The sequence below is a fragment of the Phyllostomus discolor genome, chromosome 10 (genome assembly GCF_004126475.2).
Source record: "Phyllostomus discolor isolate MPI-MPIP mPhyDis1 chromosome 10, mPhyDis1.pri.v3, whole genome shotgun sequence".
Classification (NCBI taxonomy): domain Eukaryota; kingdom Metazoa; phylum Chordata; class Mammalia; order Chiroptera; family Phyllostomidae; genus Phyllostomus; species Phyllostomus discolor.
This window is the reverse complement of record NC_040912.2, coordinates 56,180,840-56,195,792: the sequence shown is the minus strand read 5'-3', so window position 1 is coordinate 56,195,792 and position 14,953 is coordinate 56,180,840. Positions and strand designations below refer to the sequence as shown.

At 37.8% G+C, this 14,953-nt stretch overlaps 1 protein-coding gene across 5 annotated transcripts in view; it reads left to right on the top strand.

Annotated features, from left to right (window-relative positions):
- GLI3 (GLI family zinc finger 3) overlaps positions 1 to 14,953 on the top strand; it is a 284,476-nt gene that overhangs the window by 213,616 nt on the left and 55,907 nt on the right. For all 5 annotated transcript variants that reach the window (XM_036010813.1, XM_028525323.2, XM_036010812.1 and 2 more), the window contains 3 exons: positions 7,506 to 7,719; positions 9,568 to 9,681; positions 11,149 to 11,289. In XM_036010813.1, the coding sequence (XP_035866706.1) occupies positions 7,506 to 7,719; positions 9,568 to 9,681; positions 11,149 to 11,289 (469 nt within the window). The remainder of the gene's footprint in view (positions 1 to 7,505; positions 7,720 to 9,567; positions 9,682 to 11,148; positions 11,290 to 14,953) is intronic.

Below are 14,953 nucleotides of genomic sequence, written 5' to 3'. Positions count from 1 at the left end.
AAAGTGTTTTTAAAACACATTATGGACCTTTCCATATGCAATTTTAATTGGGTTTTATCCCTTTGACTTGAATCTAAATACTCCTATGTGTATGGAGGGGGGTTGAATAAATGCTTAATTATTTTCTACAACATGAACTTTTAAGTGTGCCATTTATATATCATTCCAGGAATTAAATATGAATTTTATTTACACATTGATGACAAGGGTTTCTGTACAAATGTTGACTCACATCACTTCCCTAGCTTGAAAAAAATAATGTTTCTTATAGTAGTCAAACATGATTATAGATTTCAAAGTTTTATTTACTGATATTAATTAATATATAATTTTCCAGATACAAATAATTATTTTACTCCTTAGAAATTTAAATGGGATATAAAGAAAATATTCAGTTAAAACTTGCTGAATTAATGAATGATGTAGTGCATGGATTTTATGGTATTTATTTTAGTTGTTTAGCATCCTTCCTTTCTACTTATACCCAAATTTTAACCAAATGGGGATAACTGTTGAGATTGCCAGACAAAAAAGACTTCCAGGTAAGTGAGGTGCTACTGTGCTTTTTACTTCGATATTAAGAAACAAGGCCTAGTTTGCCATATTTGACCACATTTTGTAAAAACTGTTGACAAAACTTATGATTGAGAATTTTAAAAAAAGTCAGACAGAGTTCCAGCCAAGATGGAGGCATAGGTAGAAACACTTCGCTTAATCGCACAACCAAAAGGAGGATAACAACCAATTTAGAAACAAAAAACAACCAGAACAGCAAAAAAAAAAAATCAAACTACATGGAAGTCTGACAAACAAAGTGTTAAAGAAACATTCACCCACACTGGTATACCGGAGGGGCAGAGACATGCAGCTCAGGGCAGTGAGGACACGCAGCAGGGTGGTAGAGCAGGAGAGCAAGGCTGCAGCTGGCTGACTGGGCAGTCCCACAGTGAGTTCGGATAAGCCATGAGGAACAACTGCGGAGTGGGACAGAGTAAGCAACCCAGCTTTCCATTGCGGGAAACGAAAGCCTCAAAACCTCTGGCTGTAAAAGCCTGTGGGGCTTGTAGTGGTAGGAGAAACTCCCAGTCTCACAAAAGAGTTCATTGAAGAGGCCCATGAGGTCCTAGAATATACACAAACCCACAAGGGAATCAGCACCTGAAAGGACACAGTCCACCTGTGGGAAACAAGGACAGTGACAAAGTGGGGTGAGAACCAAGCAAAAGCATTGCTCCTTCTCTGACCTGTTCCCCACATACAGTGTGACAATACAGAGAAGTCAGTTGTGCCACCCTGATGAATACCTAAGGCTCCATCCCTTATAATGTAACATGTTTTTCAAGACAAAGAAATGCGGCCCAAATGAAAGAACAGGTCTAAACTCCAGGAAAAAAAAAAAAAAAAAAAAACTAAGCAAGGAGGAGATAGCCACCCTGTCAGATGGAGAGTTCAAAACACTGATAATCAGGATGCCCACAGAAATGATTGAGTGAGGTCACAATATGAGGGAAGAAATGAAGGCTAATCAAAGTGAAATAAAGGAAAATATGCAGGGAACCAACAACGAAGGGAAGGAAAACGGGACTCACATCAATGACTTGGAACAAAAGGAAGATATAAACATCCAGCCGGAACAGAATGAAGAAACAAGAATTCAAAAAAATGAGGAGAGACTGAGAAACCTCTAGGACAACTTTAAATGTCCCAACATCTGAGTCATAGGGGTGCCAGAGGAGAAGAACAATAGCAAGAAATTAAAAACTTATTTCAGCAAATAATGAAGGAAAGCTTCTCTGATCTGGCAAAAGAATTAGACATACAAGTCCAGGATGCTCAGGGAATCCTAAAGAAGTTGGATCCAAGAAGAAACACAAAGACACATCACAGTTTAGTTACCCAAGATGAAAGGCAAGGAGAGAATCTTAAAAGCAGCAAGAGAAAAGGAGTTACCTACAAAGGAGTTTCCATATGACTGTCAACTGATTTCTCAAAAGAAACTTTACAGGCAAGAAGGGGCTGGAAAGAAGTATTCAGAGTCATGAAAGGCAAGGACCTACATCCAACATTACTCTATCTAACAAAGCTATCATTTTGAATGAAAAGCAGATAAAGTGTTTCCCAGACACAATAAAGTTAAAGGAGTTCATCATCACCAAGTCCTCATTATATGAAATGTTAAAGGGACTTATTTAAGAAAAAGAAGATAAAAAACTATTAACAGTAAAATGACAACCAACTCAAAACTACCAACAACTGAACCTACAAAACAAAAACTAAGCAAAACTACTAGAACAGGAACAGAATCACAGAAAGGGAGATCATATGGAGGGTTATCAGTGGGGAGGAGGGGGAGAATGGGGGAATAGTTACAGGGAATAAGAAGCATAGTTTGTAAGCACAACATAGACACACAGAGGTTAAGCATGGTATAGGAAATGGAGAAGCCAAAGAATTTGTATGTACAACGCATGAACATAGACTGAGCTGGGGGCGGGGGTTTATGCTGGAGGGTTGGAGGCTGCAGGATGGAAGGGGATAAAGGAGAACAAAATTTGGGACATTTGTAATAGCATAATCAATGAAATATACTAAAAAAAAGACCAGCAGAATAAAACACAGTCCTTATCTTTACTAAACAAACAAACAAAAACAAAATCACCATCAAAACTTTCTTAAAGATTCAGACTTTGGGAATTTCAACTTTAAATCTTTGGAAGTCAAAGAATTGGTTCCCACTCAGACAACAGTGTTTTGATCATTTTTAATTTAGCTCTGAGCTGAATTTAAAGGTGGAAGTGACTGTGAGTAATTATCTTTACTTAGATGTGCTCAGAACTCTGTCCCTGTGTCACTGCAGACAGCAGAATGCCCCTTTAAGGTATTCTATCAAACAAAAATCAGTAACCATAAATCTGTCCTGATTGATACAAGTTATTTTTGGTGTGAGGATACCACCGGGACAAATTATAGCTAGAGATCTAAAATCCACATTTTTTTTCTTTTTCAGTCTTTACTAAAATAAAGGGTAAAATAATGTTTGGATTAATTTATTCTGGCTTTATAAATGTTGTCCTGGAAGAGTGTTTTTGAAAAACGTTTCACAAAGAACAATAGTTTCTAGAAGCTCCTCCAGATACTGCTGCACACTGTCTGAAGTAGGACATTGGGAACACATATTTGCATATTGCATAATTAATATTAACTCCACACTCCAGACTGTTGAACCCTCATTCCTCAGACTTTAATGATTTTGCTACCTCTTTTTCTTTTTCTCCATAAAACTTATTTTTGGATTGTTATCTCAGGAGGCGCGTGACCATGTTAGTTCGTTGCTTAGGAAGACCTGGGCCATTTCATACTTTCTAGAAATCTTACTAAGTATAAATTAACAGTTTTAAGTCACATTGTTACAAACATTTGTGTCTTTTTAAATATCCTATTTTTCATGTAGTCATGTAGAAAAGAAGTGAAAGCTATAAAAATATTTTTAATTGTACTTAAAGAATGTTGAGTGAAGAGAATTTCGAAGTCAGAATAGAAAATTAACCTCTATATAAGTGATCCATAAGAAAAAATACACTGAGCAGAAATGTAAAGGCTTGAGGTAATAAAGCTCAGGTAGACCAAGCTTTAGATTAAACTCGGTCCTTGTTTAGAGGAGACAGAAGAGATTGGTAAAAATTTTCAACAATATTGATACTCTTTGTTTCTAGGAAATTATGGGATAAATACAGGAACCATTTAGGATTTTGTAAGGCTTCTAAAGGTACAACTTTTTAAAAATTCAGACCTCTGTAATCAGCAAAATCTTTTGTCAGCTGCTGAAGTTTGTAGAAAGATGTGAATGTAGACACTAGTTTTGTTTATGTAATACTGTTTTGCAGATATATCAAGTTGTAGTTTACAGAGGAAAACGAGTTTTTCTTTAAAACTATTCTGAGTGTGGTAGACAATAATGGCTTCCAAAAATGTCCATGTCTTAATCCCTGGAACCCATGAACATGTTGCCTTATATGGCAAAAGAAATTTTGTGGCTTTGATTAAGTTAGGGATTTTGAGATGAAGAGATTATCCTGGATTATTCAAGTGGCCTTAATGAAACTACAAGGGTCCTTAAAATAGTGAGGTGGGAGATGTCAGGTGAGAGTGAGAGCAGAAGGGGGCTAGGAGCCTAGGATCTCAGCAGCCTGTAGAAGCTGAAAGAAGCATGGTGCCTAAAGACTCCAGAGAAACACAGCCTTGTATACCTGTTTGAGACTCTGACCACCAGAGCTGTGAGATAATGAGCATGTGTTGTTTTAAGCCACTAAGTTTGTGGTAATTTGTTTCAGCAGCAATGAGATAATAATACATTACGGAAGTAATTCAGTCACTCTTTGTCTCAAAATTGGGTGCCTGCCACATGCCAGGCAATATTCCAGGCACCAGGAGTCAGGAGGGAGTAGGACAGAGCAGGGCCTAATTCACCTAAACCATACAACATTCTAGAGGGTGAGAGAGAATATTAGTTCAGACAGTGCTGTGTGCTGTGGTGAGAGTAAAATTGTAAAACAATAGAAAATGATTGGGCAAGGTGCTGCAAAAGGGCTCATTTTGATGGAGATGAGGATATCGGTCTCAGCTGGCTTCTCTTTCTGAGGAGGTGACATTTAAGCCATGACCTCAGTAATAAAGGAAGCAGCTATGCTGAGTTTTTGGAAGGACACAGCAATTATTGGTGTGCAGAGACTCACAGGCAGAGCTTCTTCTGATGACAGCTCACCACCAGTCAGGGTCACAGAGCAGGAGGTGATAGCCGGCTCAGATCTGGCCCAACACTGGCAAGAAGTCCTCTTGAGGTTCTTTTCATGCATGTGGGAGGGGGGACATCTTGGGCATTGCCCAGTCATTGCCCAGTCATTGCGCATCCTCTGCTGTTTCCTTACAAAACGTGGTCAAAAACTTCACAGTTTGCTTAGAGAGCAAGAGGAGCCTTGGCTTTCAAATCCATGCACCAGTGCTGTGACAAAGTCAAGAACGTCTCTTCTGTCATCATATTCTAAATAACCTTTGTAATCTGAAGCACCTTGAGGAGCCAGCAGCAGCATCAGTGCTTCTTGGTTGAGCTCAGGCCTCCATGTGCCTTACAGAAGAGAAGGTTTCTGTTGCTGGCTTCTTGTGAAGAAGCAGTGACAGCTGAAAATCACTTGTTCCCTCTGTATGTTCTCTATCCTTTGGAATCAGATCATATGGGTTTTGGAGAATGTTTATTCCTGTTGCCTGGTTTTACCAGCCAAAAAGCAGCCCTGAAAGGGGATGTTACTTAAATGTGCTATAAGCTTTTTCAGCCCCTTTCGGTGTTTTCTGGAGTTGGAAAGAATGCACCTCAGAATGGGACTGCAGCAGGAATGGTGGGCCTGGCTTTTGTCTTCTCTCTTATCTTACATCATTTGAAAAGTAAAACTGTACTTACCCCATCCAGCTACTAATGTTTTAAAATTAGTAATATAACTGAGGGAATTTTCTGCTTTGTGAAATGTGTTTTCAATGGTCCTGATTCTTAATTAGGTCCCGATTTTTTGAGCCCCCAAATATTCTACCTTCTAGAACTAGAATGTAAGTGACCATAGGAGTCCCCCTCCCAAGCCCACTGGATCATGTGGGCTCAGGGAACTCTGAAGAGGTTTATGGAGGTTCCTGCAAAGTCTGTGTCACATTGTAAATGTATGTGTAGAGGTATCTTTTGTTTTTTGTTTTTTTAATAAATAGAATAAGGTAGTTACACTTAGTAATACCCATTCACCAAAAGCAAAAGGGGAGGGTGTTAAATCATTGTGTTTTTTTTGATGAATGGCTTGTACACTGAAAAATAAATTGGACAAACTGGCATAGAGCTCAGCAAACATGAAATCAGCTATTAGAAGAAAGCTGTGAACAAATTCTGAGGCAGATATGCATCTTTTGATTAACACCCTATCAATCATCCACACAGCTACCTTCGCTAAGTCTCGCTGTAATCATTCATGGTTGCTTTCAGAAACACTAGCAGAAACTATAGTGCTGCAGAAACAGAATATTGTACTGACTTCTCCCTAACTTTGAACAATGACTGTTTTCACGATGTCTCTGCTTTCCTTTATTAAGGAAATACAATACAGAATGAAAGGAGAGTTACTCCTAAGCCTAGTGAAATTCTCCTAGGGTATTCTTAATGATATTCAGTTTTAAATGGGCATACCATTGTAACGTGAGATTCTCTGGAATAATAGTAATGTAATCCCACTGAAGTTGCCTTTTATGGATTGTAGTCAAATAGGCAAAATATGGAGTCACATTAATGAACAGAGTATATCTTCAGAATTATCACTTAAAGTTGTTGAAATGGTATGAATTTTGTTATTGTAATTAGTATATTCTCAGTTAATATGCTTAACAGCAATAGTAATTAATCCACCAGATTGTAAATTTGCATGAATTCTATCTTTGACACTAGAAAAAGTCCTGATTCTTTTTGTGTATTACACAGCAGGATGAAGGAAATATATATATTTTTTTCCTATATACACATATGAATATATATATATTTATTCTTTAAGAAAATTTTCATGAATGCATTTATAGTTTTCATGCATTTTTAAGCATTGGCAGATTCCTCAAGGGCACTTCATTCTTTTAAGAGGATTTGATTCCTAAACCCTGCTGGCACAAAGGATAATTTGGCACTGCCTACTAATCGAGATATCTTTAATGATAATGCAGTTTCTGAACTTACTGTAGCCTGGGAAATCCTGTGGCATAATGAAGCAGTGATAGTCATTAGCATGTATAATGGTCTTTAATAGACATTTAAGGCTGTTTAACTGGAAGAGGAAGCTGTACTCTCCCATTGGAATATTCCTCCATCAAAGCCCATTGATCACCAATTTCACCCAGGAGAGGTTAATCCATCAGCTTCTGTAACCAGACGGTACTGATGGAAATACTTTAGGTGGCATTCTGGATGAACCAGGCTTTCCATCTTTACAAACAAATGAGTGATATGACAAGCATGGTGTTCAAAACACATTTAACCAATTGATTTTCTTTCCTTTTGTAATAAGATCTGGAGACATATGAAAGTGCACAGTGTAAGCCAAGATTAAAGGAATTGCTCCATGCACAGGAACATATGGGATTGAGAGCCAATAAAAGTACTATAAAGCTTGTAGTCACCCATTTTCTTTTTTTTTTTGTATAAAGTTTGTTATTGCAATAAATAGCTGCTACTGAGCCAGTGCCTTTTGTTTCATTTTGCTGAATCTTATTTAAAGTCTACGTATGTGTGTCGCATGTGTTTCTTGTCATCTTTCTCTTGGAAGTTTGCAGGATGTTTGTCAATCATTGTTTTTACCTTCTAATTTAAACAGACAGACTTGATATTAGTTAGGCTGGTAAAACTAGGTATAAAGTTGCAAACATGGGGTGCTGCCCTACTCTCTTTTTTCTGTGTAAATGATGGTTTCCTGCTCTTTATTTCCCCTATGCAGCCCTGCCTTGAGTTTCACCTACCCTTCTGCACCTGTGTCTCTCCATGTGCATCAACAAATCTTAAGCAGACAGCAGAGCTTAGGCTCAGCCTTTGGACACAGTCCTCCGCTCATCCATCCTGCCCCAACATTTCCAACACAGAGGCCTATTCCGGGGATCCCTACAGTTCTGAACCCTGTACAGGTCAGCTCTGGCCCTTCTGAGTCCTCACAGGTGAGAGACAGCTGGATGAGCTGGTCTTCATAGGCACAGTACCCTGGAGACTTTTTTCTAATTTTTTTTTTGTTTCATCCAAATGCTGTTTATTGAATGTTTACTTTGTAAAAATTTGCAATAATACAAATAACATAGAAACGACAAATATACTTTCCAAGAGTCATTGGTAATAACTAAATTATTTGTTAGAAGTAGGATATCCTTTGGCAAAATTGGAATGGGGCGGGATAACTTTCAATGCCCTTTGTTTCCTGCTTTTTTTCCCCTACATATTTCTCTTTCAGTTCCCTCCTTTTCAGCCCTCTTCTGCTTTCCCAGACCTTTTGTGTACTAGAGGAATGTGAGAGGAAAAACTAATTTACCCTATGGCAATGTTACTTGGCTCTGACTCATGAATACGGTGAAGGGTGGGCAGGGCTGGAAGAGTGCTCCCAGAGAATTCCGAGTGGCATCTGGGCTTTCATGGGTTTGATGAAGGCATAGTTAAGAACCAAATGATCTTCCAACTTTCCCCTCACATAATTTTGAAAAAATTGTTTCACTTTGCACATGTTAAAATTGGTATAAAATATGTTTTAACTTAAGTTTAAGCAGCTTTAAATCATGTGGTTTTCTACATATTACAAATCTTGATTATTTTAAAATAAAACAAATAGATTTTTACATGAGTCTAATGAACCAAAGACTGTAGAATTTGTTACCTACCTTACCATTATCCATTTGCAATTAGAAATTTTACATTATTATTTTTCTTCCTTGAACTCCTATATCTGTTCTATTTCTCTCACATAATTTTATTTTTTTTTACTTACCTTCCCCGTGGAATCACCACACTGTTGTTTATGTCCATGAGTCCTTTTTTCTTTTTGCTCAATCCCTCCCCCTGCCCACTAGCTGTCATCGTGCTCTCCATCTATGAATCTGTCCCAATTTTCCTTGTCTCAGGACTTTCATACTGTATGCAGTCTGTCTTCTGAAACCAGGGCTGTTATCTTCAGTTTTGATGAGTATGCTTTCTATGTGCTCCTCAATAAACAACAGCTTCTTCCATTAAAGTTATTTTATCCTTGGAAGAAACGTGGCTGCTTGAAAAGGCTTCATTCTGACCCAGTGCTGTCTATACATCTGTTCAATAGAAATGCCTGCGTAAATGTGTTGCTCTCATTTGGTCACAGTCCACTAGTGCATAGAATTGTGCATAGAATTGTATTCTTACTTCAGAGTAAGAATAAAACTATCCTTATCTCCATGCTGATCATGCTCAGAGAAGAATCTGGATGCTCTAATTAAAGAACTTTGTAAATAGTTCATGTGGGTTTCCTACCTACTTCACAATTTTGTTCTTTTAAAAAAATTTTTTAAGATTTTATGTATTTTTAGGGAGAGGGGAAGAAAAGGAGAGAGGGAGAGAAAGATACATTAATGTGTGTCTGGTTCTCGCACACCCCCTACTGGGATCTGACTTGGCCTACATCCCAGGCAGGTGCCCTGACTGGGAATTGAACTAGCAACCCTTTGGTTTGAAGGCCTGCACTCAATCCGTTGAGCTACACCAGCCAAGGCCCAGTTTTGTTCTTTTAAGTACGCTATTGGAACTTGTTAAATCGCAGGCTCCCAGCTCTGTTCTACTAGCTTCTAAAGACGAAGGGAGTTTATACTCCTGAGGTAAAAACAAGGAGCTGCCTCATGTATGTATTTCCTGTTACCATGGTATTGGAGTGTTATCAGACTCAATGCTGTAGTGCCAAACAAGCCTGCTCCTCTCAAGTTGCATGATGTAGCAATGGTTCTGCTCATTGATCAAAACCTAAGTTTTGTCTCTGTTTCTGCCACTGCGACTGACAGAACAAGCCCACAAGTGAGTCTGCAGTGAGCAGTACTGGTGACCTGATGCACAACAAACGATCTAAGATCAAACCTGATGAGGACCTCCCTAGCCCGGGGCCACGGGGTCAGCAGGTGAGGCACCTGGGCTCTACACATGACAGAAGGCCAGTTACAGAACTTGACTCAATTTGTTTCTCTAGCTCAGAAGTAAACACAAACAATGCAGGAAGCTGTATGGGATATAAACTGTGGTTCATAGAGTAAGTGGTTAGATTTATGTTACTATCGACATGACCAGGCTTCAGTCCTTAGCCCAAATCATGGGCCTGAATTGTGGCTCCTGACCCTAAACCTGAACTGGGCAGAGCTAGTTATGTTCCCTATATTAATGTGTTGTTTTTTTTTTTTAATTCTTATTTTGCCACTTCTTACTTTCCAGGAGAGCCTGGAGAACAAGGAGGAATCAAGGCACAACTAACCTATCTTAAGGCACTTATGTTCCAGCCCTTTACCCAAAGTCCTGAAAGGACAAGTTTAAAAATTCCACTTAGATCATTTGAGCCTCAGTTTAAAGAAGTGAATATTATCATAATATCATCTCCTAGGGTCCCTGTGCCTAACACAGTAAAGAGGTCAGTGAATATTAATTCCCAGAAATAGGGGTTGGACAAGAGTTCGGACATTCATAGAATCTGGATCTTGCTATGGTCAGGCTGCTTCAGCCCAAACCTCAGGCAGTTTTAGCCCAAATGTCTATTTTTGTGAAAACATTGAAGATGGATGTTATGAGTTCTGAAATTTGTCCTTCCTCCTGTATTTTCCTAGTCAACAACCTTGCTGGCTACACCTAAATGCTTGTATACAATTTTTGTCATATAGCCTCAGATTAGAACTCAAATCTATACACCTAATTGTCTCCCAGACTTCTAGAAATTTGTTGTATCTAAATTGGTACAAAGCTGCTTGAGAAGACTAGGAAAGACTATACCATGTCCCCTACCCTCACCAAGCTTTAGATGCCATTGTTCTTAGACAAAGAGTATATCATTGAACATTAGGAGATGAATAAAAAAGACACTTTCCTATAATATCCACAAGTGCCTCTTACAGACTCTAACAGCAAGGAAAACAGAATTAGAATTACTAGTAATTATTTCCTTGGATTCCAAAATATGAGAATAAATATATTAATATACTGAAAGAATCTAACCAAGAGAGAAAGACCAGTTTTGGGGAGTAAAGACATGACCTAGTTTAATTGCTTCTCTTATGAAATAACATTTTAGATTGATTTGGGTTTTTTTTCTCCTTTGTGTTCAAGAACAGTAGAGTTTGGCCTCAACTTCTTATGATCATTATGGTTTGGACTGTTGTCTTTAATCATAAGTTAGTGAAGATGTGTTTGATATATATGAAAAATGCACACAAATGATTCCTTATGTTTGATTTCTTCCATTCACAAAACCCATTTGATAGAACTGGGCTCTATTTTATCTTCATGGAAAAATTACATCAAGAAAAACATCTCTTCTTATCTTTTCTCCCATTGTGTCTGTTTTTTTTCCCCTCTTTTCCCTCCCCTTACCCCCTGCCTATCAGGAACAGCCAGAAGTTACCACCTTGGTGAAGGAAGAAGGGGACAAAGATGAAAGCAAGCAGGAGCCTGAAGTTGTCTATGAGACAAACTGCCACTGGGAAGGCTGCACACGGGAGTTTGACACCCAAGAGCAGCTGGTGCACGTAAGTGAAAGGGACTCTGGAACTAAGCTTTACAACTGTGTGACCTTTCTGGGAGATCAGCCTCCTTTACCCTGTGCTGAGTCAAGTTCTGTAGCTCACAGTGTTACAAAATGGAGAGGCCTTTATGACTTTCTGAGAATAAAGAGAACTCTGAGCCACAGTGCTTGACCTGTTCAGTCAGCTAAAGCTTAGTGTAAAATTCAATAAAGTCTTCAGTGGAGAGTATAATGACTCTGATCCTCAAGTCAAAGAAGCCACTATTTTAAGGTAGCACCTTTGATGGTTATTGAGTAATAATAGTAAGCTGGACATGAATTATTATGAACCTTTTAACCAAATTTGACTCTCCTCTCCAAGAGTAACAGCAGAAACTATTGTCATGGGATTCCTTTTTTTTCTTTTACCTTCCTCTCAGAAAGCTTCGGGAATCTCCCTTTGCTTTATGTAGCAATTAGTACTCTGTGTGAGATAGGTAGATGCATGGGGCAAGCATTAACACAGTTTCTTGACTTAAAGGCAACTCTTATAGGGCCAACATTTTATGGGAAAACCAATATGTATTGTTAAATGAGTTTAATGATGTCCATTTTTCAAAACTGTAGCATGGTCAGATTGAGAACCACACCTTCTTTGTCATAACAGGTTCTGAAATCTTTCCCCTTACTCCCGTGTGTATTGTTTGATATAATGCAGCACTCCCCACCCTATGTACTCATACCTGGTTAGCCCTTTGCTCATGTTTCATTTTATTTGGCATTTTCTCTCATGCCAGTTAAGCCTCACTGGAAAATGGGACCAACAAGCAACTGAGATGGAAGGCATTTCGATGATAAAGAAAAAGAAAGAGGTTAGCCCACCACTCTGGTACAGAAGGACAGGCATTAAGGCATCTAAGGATGGTTTGCAAAGTGTGGCAGTTTCATAAGCATTTAATATGATGGAAAATCTGAAAGAGCAGCTTTTATTGTGACTCTCTATCCCTCATATTACACATCATTCTCTTTCTAGAACTTTTATTTTTAGATGATCCATATTTCATGCTAATCTCCTCCATTTAAACCACTAAAATTATAAAATTCCTCACACATCCCACATGCTTATAGGCTTGCATGAGCCTTGAAGTGAGTCTTCTGAAAACTTGGCTCATCCTGTGTAATATGTTTCACACATTGCAGTTACATTATACTGTTTAAATATATGATTTGTGGTTTTGAGATTTGGTATATTCAGAATTGTTTTGAGGATTTAACATGACCTAAGCAGGGTTTCCCCCCTCTGTTCTTTTTTAATTGTGTCTCCTTGTAATGGTATAGGAAGAATTACAGATTTCTCAGCACAGCAATAAAGAAAATCAGATGGTTTAAATTAAGGTATATTTTCAAATTTTTCCATTACCTTAATTTATTTTTTTCCTCTTTAATTTGCTATGAGTGTTATTTTTAAGCCAAGCCTAACTTAATGGCCCTTTTATTCTTGCTGACTGTTTTAATGGAAACCACAGACATTGTCATACTAAAGTGGAAAAAAAGGTTTTGAAATTTTATTTTAAGGTAGAGAAATATTCCCAAAGACTATAGAATGCCAGGAATACCCTGTGTGATATAGTGAGTATACAACATAAATGAGAAAATTGTTTATGTAACAACTGCCATCATAACCGAGATGTTGGCAGTGCTTGTTAAAATGTCCTTCTGAAAAATGATGCAGCTTCATTGTATCTTTCTGTGGGTAAGTCGTTGTCGTTCCCAAAGAGTGCTATGATTATGGTTCAGCCATTTTCAAATGAGGGATGAAATAGGAGCTTACATGTAAATAGGAGGTCTATATTTAAAGGGAATTGTGCTGTTCATTAGAGGCCAGATTTGAGGTAACATTTTTGGGTTGTAATAAATTAACCTTTTTGCTGCCTACTGAACATGAAAGCCTTTAAAAAACAGTGAATAATGCAGTTTTTTGTATTTAATCTCAGTGGCGAAATGTTACAGGCAGTGATGTTGTTTTAATAGAGAGATTTGAGTAGTTTTAAGATAAGTTTGCTTAAACTATCAATGTTTTGATAGTTTTATCTGTTATCTGTTTTATTGTAAGAATATGAATGACTACAGTACATTTTTTAAAATTTCAAATAGCTGGAAGAAGTTTTTTGTTGATTGAATGAATAGGTACTTCAGTCTACCTAATTTTTTGGTGGTAGATAGAAATGACACCACTTGCAAAAACCACTACTTTTAAGGACAGAAGGAAGCATTAACTGCTTTTGTTCTTATGACTTTCCTTGGAGAGAGGACATTTTGTGAATTAGTTGAATTTTCATGGTACATACAACCAAGATGCAAGGTGTTAAACCATTCTGATGCTGTGCCTTATTTATAGCCATGACCCATTCTTTTCCCCCCCTCTTACAGTTAATAGAAAGATTCATGATTCTTCATGGTTGTCTATCTAGTGTCTGACAGTCCCGACTGCCTGCTAAAGCAAGTCACTATCTATAATTGATATCCTTCTGTGGAATAGGGTGCTGGCTGCAATTGAAGGGCTTTGCTGAAAGCTCTAAATCCTGACAAGTTCTCCCTTGTTCTGGTTCAGTCACTGAGCTGCGCGGCTGGAATTCCAGAGTCATTTGAACTTGGTGCAAAAGAGAGACATGTGTTTCACATTAGCAAATCACAAAGTTGAAGAAGAGAATTAAGGAATTGGCTTACTCTGCCCACCAGGTAGTCTCATTTCCAGTGTAATGCACTTCATGTTCTCTTGAAAAGATTACCTTGTCCCATTACTGTCCAGACAGATGTGCTAAATATTGCCTTGCCCTTCTCTTCTCCTTTATTTAGAGGCCCTGTTCTCCAACTGTGTGTTTATCCTAGGTTTTCTGTGGGGTCTTTATCTCTGGATGTTTAATTTCTCTTCCCAGCAAGACAATTATAACTGGGCCTAGTTACTCTCAAACTAGTATTAAATCTGTCACAAATTTACTTCTATGCCCAGAAGCTAAGAAGATACATGTATATTTTTGTTCACAAAGTTTTTGTTGTAGTTTGTCCCTTCTTGGTGTGGTTAAAATAGAAGGCAATAAGAGAATAAGGATACATAGAATAAAAGTTAATTAATTTAAAATGTCTTTGATTAAGACTGCATTTATTATTGATTTGTCAAGATGCAGACAGTTTCTCTTGACATCTGAAAGCACATATTCTAACATCTCAAAATAAGTTGAAAAATCTACATTTTTATTCATTTCTAAATTAATTAGATTCTGTTGTACTATATGTTACAAAAATCATGAATCTTAAATTTAAATTTGTAGAATATCAGTTTTCAAAATATTGTTTCTGTTTTTGTTTTATTAATTCAGCTTTTGTTGTTAGGTAAAACAACTCAAATCTGTCTTCTGGCCTGGCTTCTCACACAGGTGTGAGGGCTTTCCATTCCTTCTCATGTTCCTCTTGTGTTAATTCAGTCTTAGAAGTCAGTTCTGTCTTTGGCTATTAGATGACTGAATATCTGAAATGTGCACAGCATGCAGCACACATTAGTCTCAAGTTCTTGGAAACCAGCACACTTTGTTTCTTAATGACATTGTGTAGATACCACAGGTGTTTTGAGAGGCTTTTTTAAAAAGAGGAAAGGGAATAAATGTGAAGAGCGTTCACCTCATTGTGGGTCA